This window comes from Passer domesticus, chromosome 4, assembly GCF_036417665.1.
Source record: "Passer domesticus isolate bPasDom1 chromosome 4, bPasDom1.hap1, whole genome shotgun sequence".
NCBI classification, from domain to species: domain Eukaryota; kingdom Metazoa; phylum Chordata; class Aves; order Passeriformes; family Passeridae; genus Passer; species Passer domesticus.
Genome location: NC_087477.1, coordinates 27,538,236 through 27,553,700, shown reverse-complemented (window position 1 = coordinate 27,553,700; position 15,465 = coordinate 27,538,236). Strand labels below are relative to the sequence as shown.

At 41.7% G+C, this 15,465-nt stretch overlaps 1 protein-coding gene across 11 annotated transcripts in view; it reads right to left on the bottom strand.

The window, feature by feature from the left end:
• Positions 1-15,114, bottom strand: part of OTUD4 (OTU deubiquitinase 4) — a 28,302-nt gene extending 13,188 nt beyond the window's left edge. For 8 of the 11 annotated variants that reach the window (XM_064416750.1, XM_064416752.1, XM_064416755.1 and 5 more), the window contains exons 1-11: positions 14,964-15,114; positions 11,582-12,032; positions 9,976-10,059; positions 7,084-7,134; positions 6,730-6,776; positions 4,981-5,053; positions 4,436-4,517; positions 4,061-4,205; positions 2,120-2,177; positions 1,627-1,744; positions 1,334-1,398 (exon numbers count right to left, since the gene is read on the bottom strand). In XM_064416750.1, coding sequence (XP_064272820.1) covers positions 1,334-1,398; positions 1,627-1,744; positions 2,120-2,177; positions 4,061-4,205; positions 4,436-4,517; positions 4,981-5,053; positions 6,730-6,776; positions 7,084-7,134; positions 9,976-10,059; positions 11,582-11,746 — 888 coding nt within the window. In that variant the 5' untranslated portion in view covers positions 11,747-12,032; positions 14,964-15,114. Of the gene's footprint in view, positions 1-1,333; positions 1,399-1,626; positions 1,745-2,119; positions 2,178-4,056; positions 4,206-4,435; positions 4,518-4,980; positions 5,054-6,729; positions 6,777-7,083; positions 7,135-9,975; positions 10,060-11,291; positions 11,311-11,417; positions 11,474-11,581; positions 12,033-14,963 lie in introns of those variants that run through there. The other 3 variants (XM_064416757.1, XM_064416758.1, XM_064416760.1) reach the window with 3 other exon arrangements.
• Positions 15,115-15,465: the final 351 nt, after the last annotated feature.

Here is a 15,465-nt window from a genome sequence, read left to right as displayed (position 1 = left end):
CTGAAAACACTCTCTCACAATAAAACTCAAAGCTTTTCCCTATTAAAATCCACTTCACTTCAGTGAAACGTAGTCTAATTAGGAACATAATGAACACCAATTACTTCAGGAGTTATTCTCCAGAAGGCATTTTTAAGAACAATCAAAAAAAGTTGTTTAGACATGATCATAGTGTTAGTTGTCTGACATTCTATGTTCTTAAAATTCTTCTGTTGAATAAAAAATAAATTTCTTAATGTTTCACTACGGTATTCGGCTTTACAGTTGTATTAATTTGGTCTAACTCCAATTTTCACTATTCACTTCATGTTTTCTTCCCATGGTTTTATACTATATATTTACTGTATTGCCACATACACAGAAAATTTGACAGATAGAGTACATAATTACCAGAATGTTTTCTCCTAATAATATCTGTAAATAAATACTACACAAGACAACCTTAGGGTCTTAAATGCACATTTTAAGCCTGTACTATTAAGCAATAAATAATCAACTTGGCATTAGGTTGGTTTGGTTTGGGGGCCAGGGGGTTGAGGGTTTGTGGCTTTGTGGAGTATTTCGTGGCTGGGACCTTTTTTTAGGTTTGGAGATGTGTTTTCCCTGCAGTTTAGTCACTATGGTTGATTCCATTACAAAAATTAAAAAGTACAAACTGAAAGAGCCCCTGTGCTGCATGATTAACCCAACTGAATATTTTGCCATTAATATTAATAACTTTAATAGATGGTCAAATGTCCTAGAAAGAAACACGTTTAGCCGAGTACCACCGGTTTAATTTACACACTTAAGGAGACTAATCTACAAATTCTGAATTTAATGGCAAACCTTGATTCTTCTTAAGCAGCAACACTTAATACAAATCTTAACAGAATTTGAAGACCACACACTTGCAACACCCTGAGAGGAAGAGCTTCCCAACATTTTGGGATCTGCAGTAACTAAAGCAAGCTGTACTTCATTACTTGGAAGTACTGAGATTTTTATCAAAGCCAATATACAAAGTGTAATCACTATTTCCAGTGTCAAACACAAACACATGGATATACAGTTCCTCCATGTTTAACATTGAGGCTTCCAGTCATCTTACTACATACACGCTTGAAGTTAACCTTGTGATTTTTTAATGGAGCAAAATTGCACTGATCAGTTGTAAATTATGCTGTAAGTCATGAACACTGCCAACAATTAAAGAACAAGTACATCCTCAGATGAAGACACAAGGCCAGAGTATTTATAAAGCAGCAATATCAAAACAGTTAACAAAGAGGGAAAATGGACATCTTGAGCAAAATGTTAATGTGTCTATAAACTACAATTCAATATTACTTACTTTACATTTATCTCCAATGGAGTATTGCATGCCAGCAGCAATAGAAAAATCTTGTTTTTGCTGATCTGTAAACACAGAAGCAGTAATACACTGTTAGTTTAAATACACCACAAGGATTACTTTCTTGATGCAGTAAAAATGCAAACCAGGTGTACAGGCCCCAGATCTGCCCACTGAACCATGTGAGGAAAACCAAACCAAAAACCCAAACTGCCACTTGCATCAGCTCTTCAGGAGGGCTTCACTTCACACAGCTTGCAAAAGCTGCAGCTTTGAAGTATTCTGTTACTCACCCCATTTGGATCGGAGCCAAACATCATATTCAACGTTTCTGTAAACCAAGGGATCAAGTGATTTCAGAACCTTTTTAGGCAACACCAACGAGGTGGGATTCCCATTGCTCTCAAGGTGCTGCGTGGAACAGAACAAAGTGCTAAAAAGGTCAACTACACAGACATGTCCAGCTTTGCATATTTCAAGCACAGTGCTCAAGCCAAACACAGAAATGCTGAAAATATATAGAGAATAAAGAGCTTTCAAAAAAAAAATAATTGTGTTCTTTTAACCATGTCAGAACAAATCTAAGAACTAAGCAGCACTAAAAAGGACACTTACCCACCTCTGAGCACATCAAAAATACACATTACTTTCCAAAGAAACATGTAATTTTTAGGATATTACATGTCAGGAAAGCTATTAACTCAAGAGTCTCTCACGAAGATAAAAATTAAAGATACAGCCACATACAAGTTATTACAAAGAAAATAAATCTCAATGGATAAATACCTGGTTGCCAGAAAGAGACTTCATTCCATTCATATCACTAACTGTTGTAGCTTTACTCCTGCAATAGGACAGAGGCAAGTTATGTTTTCATAATGAATTACATCATTACTAAGCCCTGAAAATCAGGTAAGACACATCTAAAGAGGACAAAAATAGTGATACTACCATTCTCTATATATTTTCCTGACAACAAGCATATCATAGAATATCTTTGTCTCTTGAAGTGAAAAAGCTGCCTAAAACAAAAACTGTAGCTTTCTTTGATAAAGAAGTAAAATTTAGGGTTTAAGTACAAATTTTAGGAAGTCCATCTTATGTGTGCTTTGTTGTCATTTAGAGAAAAAAAAAAAAGCAAGGGGTGGAAGATCAGGCAAACAAACAAAAGTCCTCTTAAAATTTTTGCAACTACATGAGGAAAACCTTGCAAAAGTAGACATAAAAAAGCCCTCAAAACCAAAACCTAGTCCGTTAGTTAAGTTCCATCAGGCATTCTAATTTACTCTTATTTTCTACACCTGACATCACCAGAAAAAAACTTTCCACAGAGAAAGTTCCAAGTATTTTTCCTATAACAGTTGTAGGCAACTGTCAGCATTAACTTCTCACAAAACTATTGCACTTAATAATAACATAATTCAAAAGTTTATATTTATAAAATGAAAATAATCTTCTGGAAAACTAGCTTATGAAACACGTTGAAAACAACTTTAGGACAAGCAAAAGATTTAGGACTTCATAAACTCAGTAAAGTGTCTGTAATTTGTGTTAACTGGGTCAAGAGTCACATACACACACGCCAGCCCCTGCATTATAGGACATATGGTTTAAATCAAAAACATTGAGTTCCACAGTCTCCAGTGAGCACATGACCTTATTTCCAAAGGTGCTAAAGAGGTTAGCAGGATATTTTCTTAGGAATCCCAAAGATACAGGGTAAGGCTACTGCATTTGAATCCCAGGAAAGCTCCAAGAACAGAAAGGAATAAAGATTTCCATTAGCTGACATTTAGCTATAATAATTGTTTCCTCAGGCAGAAATACTTTGTATTTTAATTGGCAACATTCCCTAGCATTTTTTTTCCAAACACGAAAATAAGCTAATCCCTTTCCCAGAACTTTTTTTCCTGTGATGATTTCCATTATCTTTCTTTCTGTTGTTTTCAACCTGTGGGAGAAACCAGCTCCCAACAGCTCAAAGAACTTCTTCTGCCACATGCCACACAGCAGAGCCCTAGGGAAGGACAATCAGTGGGAGGAGGGGACATGATCCACTGATGCAGCATCAACTCCACACTCTCAGTGGAATTTCATCCAAGCTAGAGTTAAGAACCTTATTAAACAGAAGAAAAACTGCCAATGTGTATGCAAAAACGGCACTGTGAATGACTGACTGTGCAGAAGGAGTCAGGTCAAAATCTCAAAGCTTGCTGGAGCATCCCTCAAAAAGAATATAAACCCACTTCTTTATGATCCAGATCAAAATGGAGCTAGCTGTATCTGTAGGTCTCCATCAGCTTCACCTCCAGCAGGTATTCCAGCCCCCAGATGTGGAAGCCACACAAGTTGGATCAGATTCCTGTAACTCTACTCAGCTGCAGACTAAGCCAAGTCATTCTCACAGAGACTGGCACACTGACATCTCTCCCAGGGAATTCTGTTACTCCAAACAGGAAGAGGCACACGTTGCAATGGCAATAATCCATTATGTAAAGACACTCAAAGCTAGATTGCAGGAGGAACAGAGGAAGGCCAGAAGCCTGTCCTTAGGTAAGGGAAGATAACACATTGCATTCTTTCACACTTCTAACTCTACCTCTTCGTCCTTCTTTTCTTAGTAATTTTTAAATGTTTTCAACCCTGACTATTGAATTCTACTACCCCCCAGAAATTCAGAAAATTCATTTAACATGTGTTCACAGGCAACTTTTCCATTTCATTTACCTGTAGTTGTCATCTTCCGAATCCGAAGCAGACACTTCACTGCTCCCATTACTTTCCTCTGTCACACCAACAGCACTGAGTTCTGCCATGATTTTCTTTACATCCATATCAAACACCTTCTCATAGAGCAGCTCATACAGCAGAGCTGGGGGAGAGAAGGAGAAAGTGAAAGAGCAAAATCAGTTACCAGCTAAATCAGTTTTTATTCCACCATTTCAGATGGTAATCATACAGTCACTGACAACTCAAACTGAAAACCAAGCTACTGAAAATGACTACAATAAACTTCCATACAGAGCCTTTTCCTGAACCTAACAATGATAGCTTCAATATTTTTGGTAAAAACATGTTTTTAACTAACAGCTTGATACTTACACTGGCACAGAGCAGCCTTCTCTGCATACTCTATGGGATACACAATATCATAGTGGTTTCCATTTGAGAAGCACAGCAACACCTATTAAAAAAATCACACAATATTTCAGGCTTTGCACCTCAATTTTTTGTAAGCACTACCTTAAAATTCAATTTAGGGTACCTATGTGCTTTTTTATCTCTCAGGATCTCAATGTATCAATAAAACAATCAAAATGTTTGGTGGATGTCCTATAAACCAAACTGAATTTGAACAAAAGCCAAAAGAATATTTAAGTCAGATTGGTGCCTTGAAAATTGATTTTTACAGAATTTTGTATTAGTAGGAAGACATGCCACACCCCAAATACATCCTATCTATTTAAAAAGAAGTGTTACATGTATTAACAGCACAACTACCTTAAACATGTACAAAATAAACTGCTAAAACTGAATTCTCAGAACTTTTCATTGTGTTGACTAATCAAAGTCACACGCAACTACTTGCTGTTTATAAAGTATTCTTACTTCAGCCTGTCACAATAGCCATGATTTTTTTCTTTTACCTTATCAGAAAAGCCATTTTCAGTTACACGTGAAGGAGAAGCATTTGGCTCCTGGTATATTATGAAATCTTTCCTGGGGAAAAAAAAAAAAAAAGTAGCAGTGAGAAAAGAATTTATTTTAAAAGTAGTATCAATAAAAATTTGAGCATTGAAGTCAAATTCAAGGGAGAAATATAACCACAGAAAACACCTAGTGGTTTCTCTGCTATAATCAATCTCTATTGTGATTTTAAACTTGTATATTTTCTCCCTTTCACCCATAATGTTCTCTTAGAGTTCTTTGTTTAACAGCCTGTCACCTCTTTCAAATTCTTTCTCACATAGGCAAAAATGTGATCAGTAAACTCTGTACAACTACTCAGAAAAAGCAATTCTGAAAGAAAAAGAAGACCCACCCACTTCAGGGAGCAAAGAAAAATTTACTAGATAACCAACCTATATTTGTGAGAGGTCTGAGGAGTGAAAGGGAAATCAAACCTATTTGTACTGGATTTCTATCCTATGCCTGAAAAGTCTGAAAGTCACTTACTGGAACAGAACAGGAAATTCATACTTCCCTTAAGTCTGCCAGCACACAGGAGAGGGAGCAGCTCTTTCCCCCTACCTCCACCACTACTCCTACTTTCCCTGAAACTCTACATTGCCTTTTCAATAGAAGCCTGTCTTCCCAAAACAAGCACAGCAGTAACTACTCTGTGTGCTCACCTCTGCAGTGAAATACTACATAAGAGTTGCATCTGTGCCACAAAACCCTCCTGATGCTTTCAATGGACATTTTAAAAACCCACTGCTATTAAGCAGGATTTGTCTCTATTCATTTATCAGCTGGGGCCCTGGATACCAGTGTGGCACAACTGCAAAATTAACTACTCCTGCTTATGAGAATACATTTCTCGTGGCCAGAAATACAACAGATCATGACCATCCAGTTTCTGATGTGATTAAGCACCCAATTCTGCTGACTTAAATTGAGTTATATCCCTCTACAGCCTGGCTCAGTGTAGCCATCAGACCTTCTCACTAAGCCTCTTGAGCCAAGCTTTGCTCTGATTTTCAGTTCAGTCCCCCCCCATCCATACAGGACACGCAACTCTGAGCTGGCCCATTCACCCCACAAAATGCAAAGATGGAATTCCGTACAATTTCCCACACGTAGCACTCAAAGTGCCCAAAGGTAATATTTAACTAGTCTGAGTCTTTCCTCTTATCAGCTGTCTCATCAATAGACAAAGCCATTAATTTACAGTAAACATTTTGAAATCCTGAATTTTTAATGAGTTTATAAACAGCAGACAGTGAAGATGCTGTGGATTACTCACTCCCTTGCACAATAATTAGAAAGCAGTTATAAATACTCAGCACATTGTTTCTCACTACTTTGTGAAGAAAGATTTAGTATATAGGAAATGGGTACAGCTCACATATGAGCAACAGGGTTAGTACTAAAGCCTTGGTGAGTAACAGGAAGAAAAGCAATTTTAACAGAAAACCCAGGATATTAAAATTAACAAAGTACAAACTGCATGAGATTACCCACAACTAGCTGTGCAGGTGACATACACGGCATTATTGCAAACTCACTTTTTTATTTTTATTTAATCTACTGACAGTTGCAATTCTCAAATGTATTTATAATTTTACAGAGGATTATGGTATGGTATAACATAATTCTATCTTTGCTGTTTCAACTGATTTACTAACAAAACAACAGAAATTATCTCAGTAAAACGTATTGACAAGTTTTCTTACTTGTACATAAGAGAAAGGGCACTTATTTCTACTTGTCCAACCCATTCCTGTATTGAAAACAAAAGAAAATTAAGTTCAAACAAATACACAATTATACCTCCTCATAAGTATATCAAGAGATGCAAGAAATCATTGTTGAAAATAAATATACAAACACTGAATCTGGAGTTCAGCAAGACATAAAAACACAATTCCCCAAATCATTTTACAGTAGAGAATCCATACATAAAACTATATATTCACATAATTCAAAGACATAAGCTCAATCAAAAACACTTCAGAGGAAAAAAATCCAATTAGCCATCAACTTCAACAAAAGTACTTGCTTTCTATCATAAATCAGGTCTAACATACCTGTGGATTTTCCAAACTTTTTAAATAATCTTCAAATGGCCCCTCTATGAACTGTATTAAAAAATAAAATAAAATAAAACGAGCAGTAATTAGTCATTTTTACTAGTGCAGCATATGGAATTCCCAACCTGTGACCCACTATACCAATGGGAATGTACCACTGGAAATGGAAATCTCCCCTGCCCTCACAAAGCTCACAATGTAAATATAAAGGGATGTCGAGGTAAGGAAGGAACAGTCAAACACACAGAAAATAACCACATGAACAGCTTTCAAAATCATCACACAAGTAAAATAAACCAAACAAACCCCCCCAAAAAAGAAACTCAGCAGCCATATGGGGAATCTGGAAGAAAGCAGAGATGATGTGATGTAGATGTTTATGGGCAATTCATCTAAGGCATGCAGAGCATCACTGAAGAGAGAATTGTGGACTTGAATTCAAACATCTTGTTAAATAAACAGCACTGGACAATCAGAAACAGGAGTCCCATTTCTGTAGCACAGAAGCAGTGGTAAGATCTAGTACAACCAACTCACACAGCACTTTTTCCTCTGTTCTGTATCACCTCAAACTGCTTTTACTTTCAGCAAAGGATGCAAACAATCAGGCTACACTTCAAGTGCCAGCCCAAGAAAGTGATCCTTCAACTGCACTCCCTAACACACATGAGGGGGCCAAACTCACATTTGCCAAGAGGAGAGAAAGATGCTGCAGTAGCTCAGGCATCTTAACCTCAAAGTGTTTCAGCCACACAGCCCACAGAGAGGCTGCTTTTAAAAATTGCTCTTTAGTCACTATCTGCTTGATTTACCTGAAATAAAGGCCCACAGAGGTGCAAACCAAGAAGGAAATCTCCTCATGAACTTGAGCTACAAGCTAGATGGCCTCTTTATCCAAAGTGATTGAGAAACAAGATAATAAGGAGAACTGAGTGGAGTAGTGAGATTAAAATTTCTACTTTAACCATTTGGAAGTGAGAAGAACTATCAAGCCTGGCCCAAATTTTTAGTTTACATAGAAGCAATCAGGTATGAAGTTAAAAAAGGTGGATCAGCCAAATATGACCACAGACAGCAGTTAGTTTTTGTGTCAAAATCAAATGACATGAAAATAATGTACAGAGGAAGAAAGGAAGGACACCAGGAAGTTCTCACAGGAAACTGAAGAGTTAGAGATTGAATGTAACACAGCAGCAATTCAAGATAACAGTGCAAGAGAGGCTGAGGATGGAAATTAAGATGGTGGCTACACTCCTGAAATATTGGTTATAACAGTATCAGTGGAAAGAAAGACACAAATTTAAGATGAAATTATACAATAGGCAGAGAGAAAAGGAACTCCAGGAGGCACCACCACGTCTAATAGAGCATGAGGAGGCAGCAAGTAAACAGCTGAACCAGAAGATTAGGGAAAGAGGCATTTGTTGTTTATGCTGTTTGGGTTTTTTAAAGAGAGATAACTGGTATATTCCAGACAGAAAACACAAAGCAGAGTGAGAGACAGAGGCAGCAAAGGAGATCAGCAGAGCTGAAGTGAGGTACCCATGGGAGGAAGAACACTGGGAAATGAGAACAAATATGAAACACCTACTCTTACAAGGAACTTTTAAAAAGGAGGCTTTTCAGAAGGACAGCAAAGATGGACAGAGGACAGGTCATACCTTGGGGTATGAGAGGAGAAAAAACCACTGGGACCTGGAGTCTGGATGAGAGAGACCAATACAATACTAAAACCAGCTAGGGCTAATAGAGCAGTCATGGGAAACAGCAATATGGGTAACAACACACACTTGAGAGTCAAAAAGGGCATGGACCTTCAAAACACTACACAATACAAAAAGAGAACAGAAGTAGAGAAGCAGATATTGGAATGAGTGGGGTAATTCTGGGAAGAAATGGATTTAAAAGTCAGGAGTGAAAAAATCAACTAAGAAGAGAGACATCCAAGAGTTAGAAGCAACCAGAAGGAGTCAAGTCAGAGCAGCACTGTCCCAGAAAGATCTGCTGTATTTTATAGCATTAATTTCTCATAACTTCCACATTTACGTGATCACTCACATTAGAGCTGAGGGTACTTTGTCAGAAATTACAGCACAAAGACACACCCTTAGTCCTGCTTTCCCTCTCTTCCCTATGCCAGTGCATACCTAAAACAGTCTTTGTATTTTGGGTCTGGGTAAATTTAGAACAGAAAATGAGAAAAATAATCTTCTAGTAGCAAATCCTTACACATACTCACTCCCCTTCTGTCTGTCCTGGAAATCAGGAACAGTAAATACACTAGAACCCATACAAACAGAAGCACCATTACTGATTAATGATCTTTTGAAAGGAAGAAAAAAAAGGAATTTGTAATGTTAACACCGACAGCATTGACCAAGTATAATAAATATCAAAATATTTTACATCTATGGTTGATGAAAAGCTTAGTTACAGATGCTTAGGGAAAAATAAACCTACAGTGCCAATGCATAATAAACTGCAGACTCTGAAAAAAAAATCACTAATCTGATCAGTCAAATCCCTTATATACTGGAAAAGCAATTAATTAGCACAAGAACATTTTACAACTTTTATTAAAGTAGGCATTATACTAAACTAAAATCCCAATTATAGTAGCTTCACTATAGACTATTGAAGATTAAGTTTGCTTTTCTTTCTTCATGAGCACTAAAAACTTCTCCCACACCACATCAGTCCAAGGAATACACAAGTCTCTCCAGGCTTATGAAAATGAGTTACTACCACATATGTGCTAATTAACTTAAATAGCACCAATTGGTATTTAGCTATGATGAATATTACCACAAACACAGGGAAGTGCAGAATATACCAAAGTGGAAGGAATAAAGTAACTCCTCTTAAATACTAGCAAACAAAAATACTTACTGCTTCAAATTTCTCCCTATTTTTCCGAAGATAATCTACACAAGCCATCCTAACGTCAATGTGCCGAGACTGAGAGTGCAACACCTACAAAGGGAGAAAAGGAACAAGGTGACATTGGATCTCAGGAGTTTTGATGACAGGCCACAAATAATTAATGACTGCTGTCTAAATACAGGCTTGGAAATACTCTAGTTTTATTTTTAAGAATATTTAATATGCGTACTCATTCAGCAGCAACATCTTCAGGCAAGTCACACCTCAATTACTTAATAAAAAATTAAGTAACTGCAGAATTCACAGGTTTCCTAAATTCAAACCTTCAATTTTATGAAGCAAATGAAAAGCATTTATTGATAATCTTTAACTGCCTCCTTTGTAAAGGACTTCAGTTAACTGAAGGAAGTTACAGCAGGAATGGATGAGGAAGCCACCTACCAACATGCACTCATTCAAACGAAATCCAACCAAGTCTCACAGTGCATGTTTACCTTCTCTTCAAGAGGCCTGTTGGCCTAACACTTTTTTGGAAGACAGGAATTCAGTCCCTAAATATGACACCTGCATTCTACCTCCTGTTCAAATCTCCACTGGAAAACTACTACTTTCATCACATGTTACAAGTTATCTCAGTACAAGGTAGGGAAGTCCCAGACAATTTAAGTTGCAGTGTCTCTTGCAGTCCTTACAAACCACCCTCAAAATAAATCACTTCCACATTCAGTTTTTCTGAATGATGAGTACACAAATGAGACCAAATTTGCAGATAAACACTTAATAACTCTGAATTAAAGACCTGACTTTCTTAAAAGTAATTTCCAACCTAAATGATCCATAATAAGAACGGGATGTTAAAAACATCATACCTGCAAAAAAGTTCTATCAACCCTGAAGTGTAAGAGAAACTTTCTATGTATTCATTAAAAAGTCAGAATAGCAATATATATTATGTATATATTTATTTCCTTGAGATAAAAAAAAACACCCGCTTCCAATCAATAGTGTTTGCTTGCCTGAACTTATCAATTCAGCGGGGAAAGGAATTTTTTTTTAAAAAGTAATCTGTGTATAATTAGCACAGGAATCTGGGTTCCTACAATCAGAAGCACCAGAGCTCCCACTGCTGTTTGCTTGTACTTAAGACAAGATGACGCTGTTGCTTTTTTCCTTTAACACTAACACTGAAATGGGGGAGGGGAATTCAACAGGAAGAACAGAAAATAAATTACTCACTTTCTCTAATTTTACAGTCAACTAGTTAACAAAACTAAGAACGTGGCTTTTCAGCTCTAAATTTCTTTTCCTAGACAATCTCATACCCAGCAGCTGTATTTCGATGTTGAGATCTTAACACTGAAAAAACCTCTGAGGAGGCGGTGGAAGGTCAAAACAGATAAGGATTTCTTGGTGGCAGGAGGCAGCTGAACACACAGAACTTCTCTCACCTCGCAAGGCGGAAATTATTTCTTAAAAGTCACGTTTTTCACTGGCACACGACTGCATAACCTCAACCTATACCTGTCTGCGTTTTAACACTAATTACCACCCACTAATGAGATCCACTTCCCATGCCTTCGTGAGAAGGAGCTTTGTTTATGTAACCAGTTACCTGCTCGGCCACAGCCCTGAAAAGGCAGGAGCCATCCTTGGCCACTTTCTTCCTGTACAAGCCCTGAGATCGCAGGTAGCGGTCCATGGACGTGTCCCCGGCGGCGTCCCTGCCGCTGCCGGGATGGCTCTGCTCCCCTCCGCCGGCCCTGCCCGCCGCATCCATGTTCACCGCGGAAGGAGGAGAACCTCCTAGTCCCACATGGCGAGGAGAAGCCGCGGCGCAGCCCCGGGGCCGGGCACAGGTGCAGCAGCCGGAGCCGCAGGAGCAGGAACGGGAGCGGCAGGAAGAGCGGCAGCCGGCTTCACGTTGTCCACTCGCATGTGGGGAGCGCCGAGAGGAGCGGCAAAGTTTCCTGCGCAGCCCCGAGCGGCAGCTCCGTCACCGCCGCGGCTGCCGGCCGCTGCGGAGGGCCGGGGCAGCTCCGCCGGGTCCCGGGCGCGCAGCCGGCCTGCGGGCGGAAAACAAAAGGGAAAGGAAGGACACGTGCGGCCCGCCGGGAGGGAGGGAGGGAGGGAGAGGCGGAGGGCGCAAACAGGAGCGTAACCTGGCGCTTATTTTCACTTTCAGCCCGGGCGCTGCTGGGAGCCGTAGTCCCGGAGGAGGAGGAGGCAGCAGGAGGAGGCGGACACAGCGCCCGGGGCCGGGCTGTCAGCCGCGCTCCCGGCCCGGATCATTCCATTGCTTCTTAGTTTAAAACCAGCACCGGGGGGGGGGGTGGTGAAAAACAGCCTTAACCCCGTAGTGTGCGCTCGCAGCCCACAAAGCCAGACGTATCCTGGGCTGAATCCAAAGCAGCGTGGGCAGCAGGGCAAGGCAGGGGGGTAGGATTGCCTCCCCCTCTATTCCCCTCCGCTGAAACCCCACCTGGAATATTGTGTGCAGCTCCGGTGCTCCCAGCACAAGGGGAACACAGAACTGTTGGAGCAAGTCCAGAGGAGGCCACGAAGTTGATAATGGGACTGGGGCACCTACCCTACAAAGACAGGCTGAGAAAGCTTGGGCTGCTCAGCCTGGAGAAGGCTGCATGGAAATCATGCAACAAACTTCCAGCATCTGAAGGAGACCTAACAGGAAGCAGAAGAGGGACTCGGAACTGTAGTGATGGGACAAGAAATAACAGGTTCAAACTCACAGGGTGGAAATTTAGGTTAGATATCAGGAAGAAATTCTCACTGTGAGAGGGTGAGACACTGGAGCAGGTTGCCCTGAGCAGCTGTGAATGCCCCATGCCTGGAAGTGTCCAAGGCCAGGTTGGATAAGGCCTTGGGCAACCTGGTCTAGCAGGAGGTACCCCTGCACAGGGAAGTGGAGGTGGGACTAGATGATGTTTAAGGTCCATTCCAACCCCTTCATGTTCTATGATTTTGTCTGAAACCTAATCCACAGTATGTGGGGTATGTGTGTTTAGTTAGGCTTTGTTTGGTTTGACGTTTCCCCCCAACAAATGAGATTGTAAGATTATTTTTTAATTCCATACACTTGCAGGAAAGAAGATGAAAATAAAACGTAGATAGTAAAAGAGGGCTTGATTGAAAATTAGATTTTAAAAAGGCACAGTCACTCAATACTTTTAATGTATTACTTTTCTTGTATGCCACTCCTAGTTGTAAGAAGCCCAAGCATTCATATCACAATTACATGATTAAATTTTGCTCGGAATTGTAAATGGGGCTTAGAAGGCTTTGATGCACAAAATGTGACAAGAAAGGATGCTCTTCAAACTTGTAAGGCAACTTGAATGGAAATGCTGATTTTTACTTTCAGCTGACAGCAATAAGCCTAGGGAGGGTGCCGACTTCAGAGCCCTAGGTAATAATAATAATAAGTAACTTTATTTAATAAACACAAGTTTACAAGCCAGCCCAAGTCCAGTGCTCCACCAGCATCACACCATCTTTCCTAACAGAAGCTCAGGTTTGCCAGAAAGGAATAAGAAACAAATGCCAGTTCCTCATATCTCTGTGTCTGTAGGCAAGGAGAACAGAAAGTGAAAGAAGTGAAAGCAAAGCCCTACCCGCAGCCAAGCCTCCAAGACACAGTGAGGCAGCACGGGGATGGATGTTTTAGACAAGGAAGAGGATAAAAATACCAGCAAGAGGCTGGAGGGAAAGCTCCAACTTCTCCCCAGAAGATGGGAAACATCACCTAACAAGACTGAACTATAAACAGTTGCTGCCACTGACTCAGCTACCACATTCACTCAAGGAACTCAGGGTAGCAGAGTCCTGCATGTGAGAGCTGCTTCTTCTGTAGATAAAAGTAATTTGGGAAGATGCTTTTGAGACCTATCAAACTGGTGTCCAGTCACAGACTTTCTTAGGAATATCCAATTTTTTACTCACTCTATTTATCATGTTTAGAGGCAGTACTATGCTCTAATATTTAACAAATCTGTCTTCTCACATATTTCAGCCTTTTGTCATTGTGATTCTATAGGCTGGTGAGGGGAAGGGCAAATGCCTTTCATCACATCTGCTAGACTCAAGAATGCCTATACACACCAGGCCATTCAGTATGTGACAGGATGCAAATGTGTTTCTGATAAGTGAATACACAGAAAATTAGAGCATTAAAGTTGTCCAGTTGTCAGTGTGCTAAAATCCTGCTCTTCCTGCAATCAGCCCTGAAGCTGATCAAGTGATGATGACCCCCAGAGTTTTTTCCAAGTGCTGCTATACAAGAATCAATCCATTTCTAAAGAGATTTAGTTCTCGATGAAGAAAGCCACTCCGTACACATATTTGCTAAGGCTCAAAGAGAAATGCACCCACCCAAAGGCACCTGAAACACCTCAGCATTAAAATAAATGCTCCATCAAGATAAGAATGACCAAATTATAACTCACGAGTTATTGCAGATGTTCTAACTAGAGCTCCTGCAGATGCTCTAATGAGAGTTAATACAGATGTGCTAATTAGCCGGCAGCCCTATTAACACTTTCGACCAGCACTTACACCACGTGCATCAGCTCCAGCCACGAGTTTCTCCTCTCACTGCCCCTACCCTGAATCAGCCCAGGAAGCTGACTCAAGCCGAAAAAATTTTTTTCAGGGGAAAAAAAAAAAAATTTAAAAAAAAATCTAACTTTATCTTTAGACGAAGCTTGGTTCTGTGATCCAGGTCACGGCCTGCCCGTCCCAACACCTGGGCCAGCAACCTTGGCGAGAGCAGCCCGGCGCTCCCCGCCTCGCGCGCCCTTTCCCGGTTCGCCACGCGCCTTCTCCCACCCGCGGCTCGGCGGGGCAGGCCGGGGACGGGCACCGGGGCAGGGGCGGACCCCCGGCCTCCCGGAGCCGCGGCCGCTGCCCCGCCGTGTCCTGCCCGCCCCCCCGGCACCGCCGGGGCCGCACTCCCGCTGCCGCCAGCCCATGGCACTTACCGGCCTCCTATTCTCCTCCGCACGGGCGACGCTGGCAGTGGCGGCGACGCCTCACGCTCCTCGCCCCGCCGCGGCCCCGGCACTTCAATCTCCCGCGGCGGCCGCTCCGCCCGCTCCGCTCCCGGTGATGCGCCCGCTGCCAGCCCCGTCCCGTCCCGCCCTCCCGCCGCGCCGATCCCCCCCCGCCCGCTGTTGGTTTGTCCCGCCGGCCACACCTGCGGCTCGCACCATTCGCCGCGCGGGGGGGCGCCGAAGGGAGGAAAGAGGCGGGTGGGGAGCGCGCCCGGGCGCCGGGGCAGCGAGCGGGATGTAGCGCTGGGATGCTGGGCTGGGATCCCGCCCTGGTGGGCTCGGGGGAGCCGGATGGTGCCGAGGAGAGCGGCAGTCGCCTCATGTCGTCCTCACCCGCGAGGCGCGCAGTGGTACAGCCTAGGAACCTTTCCTTCCCCTCACCCAGCAGGTCCCGGCGAGGGGCGGGAAGTGCCATGTGCCGGCGCTGCCC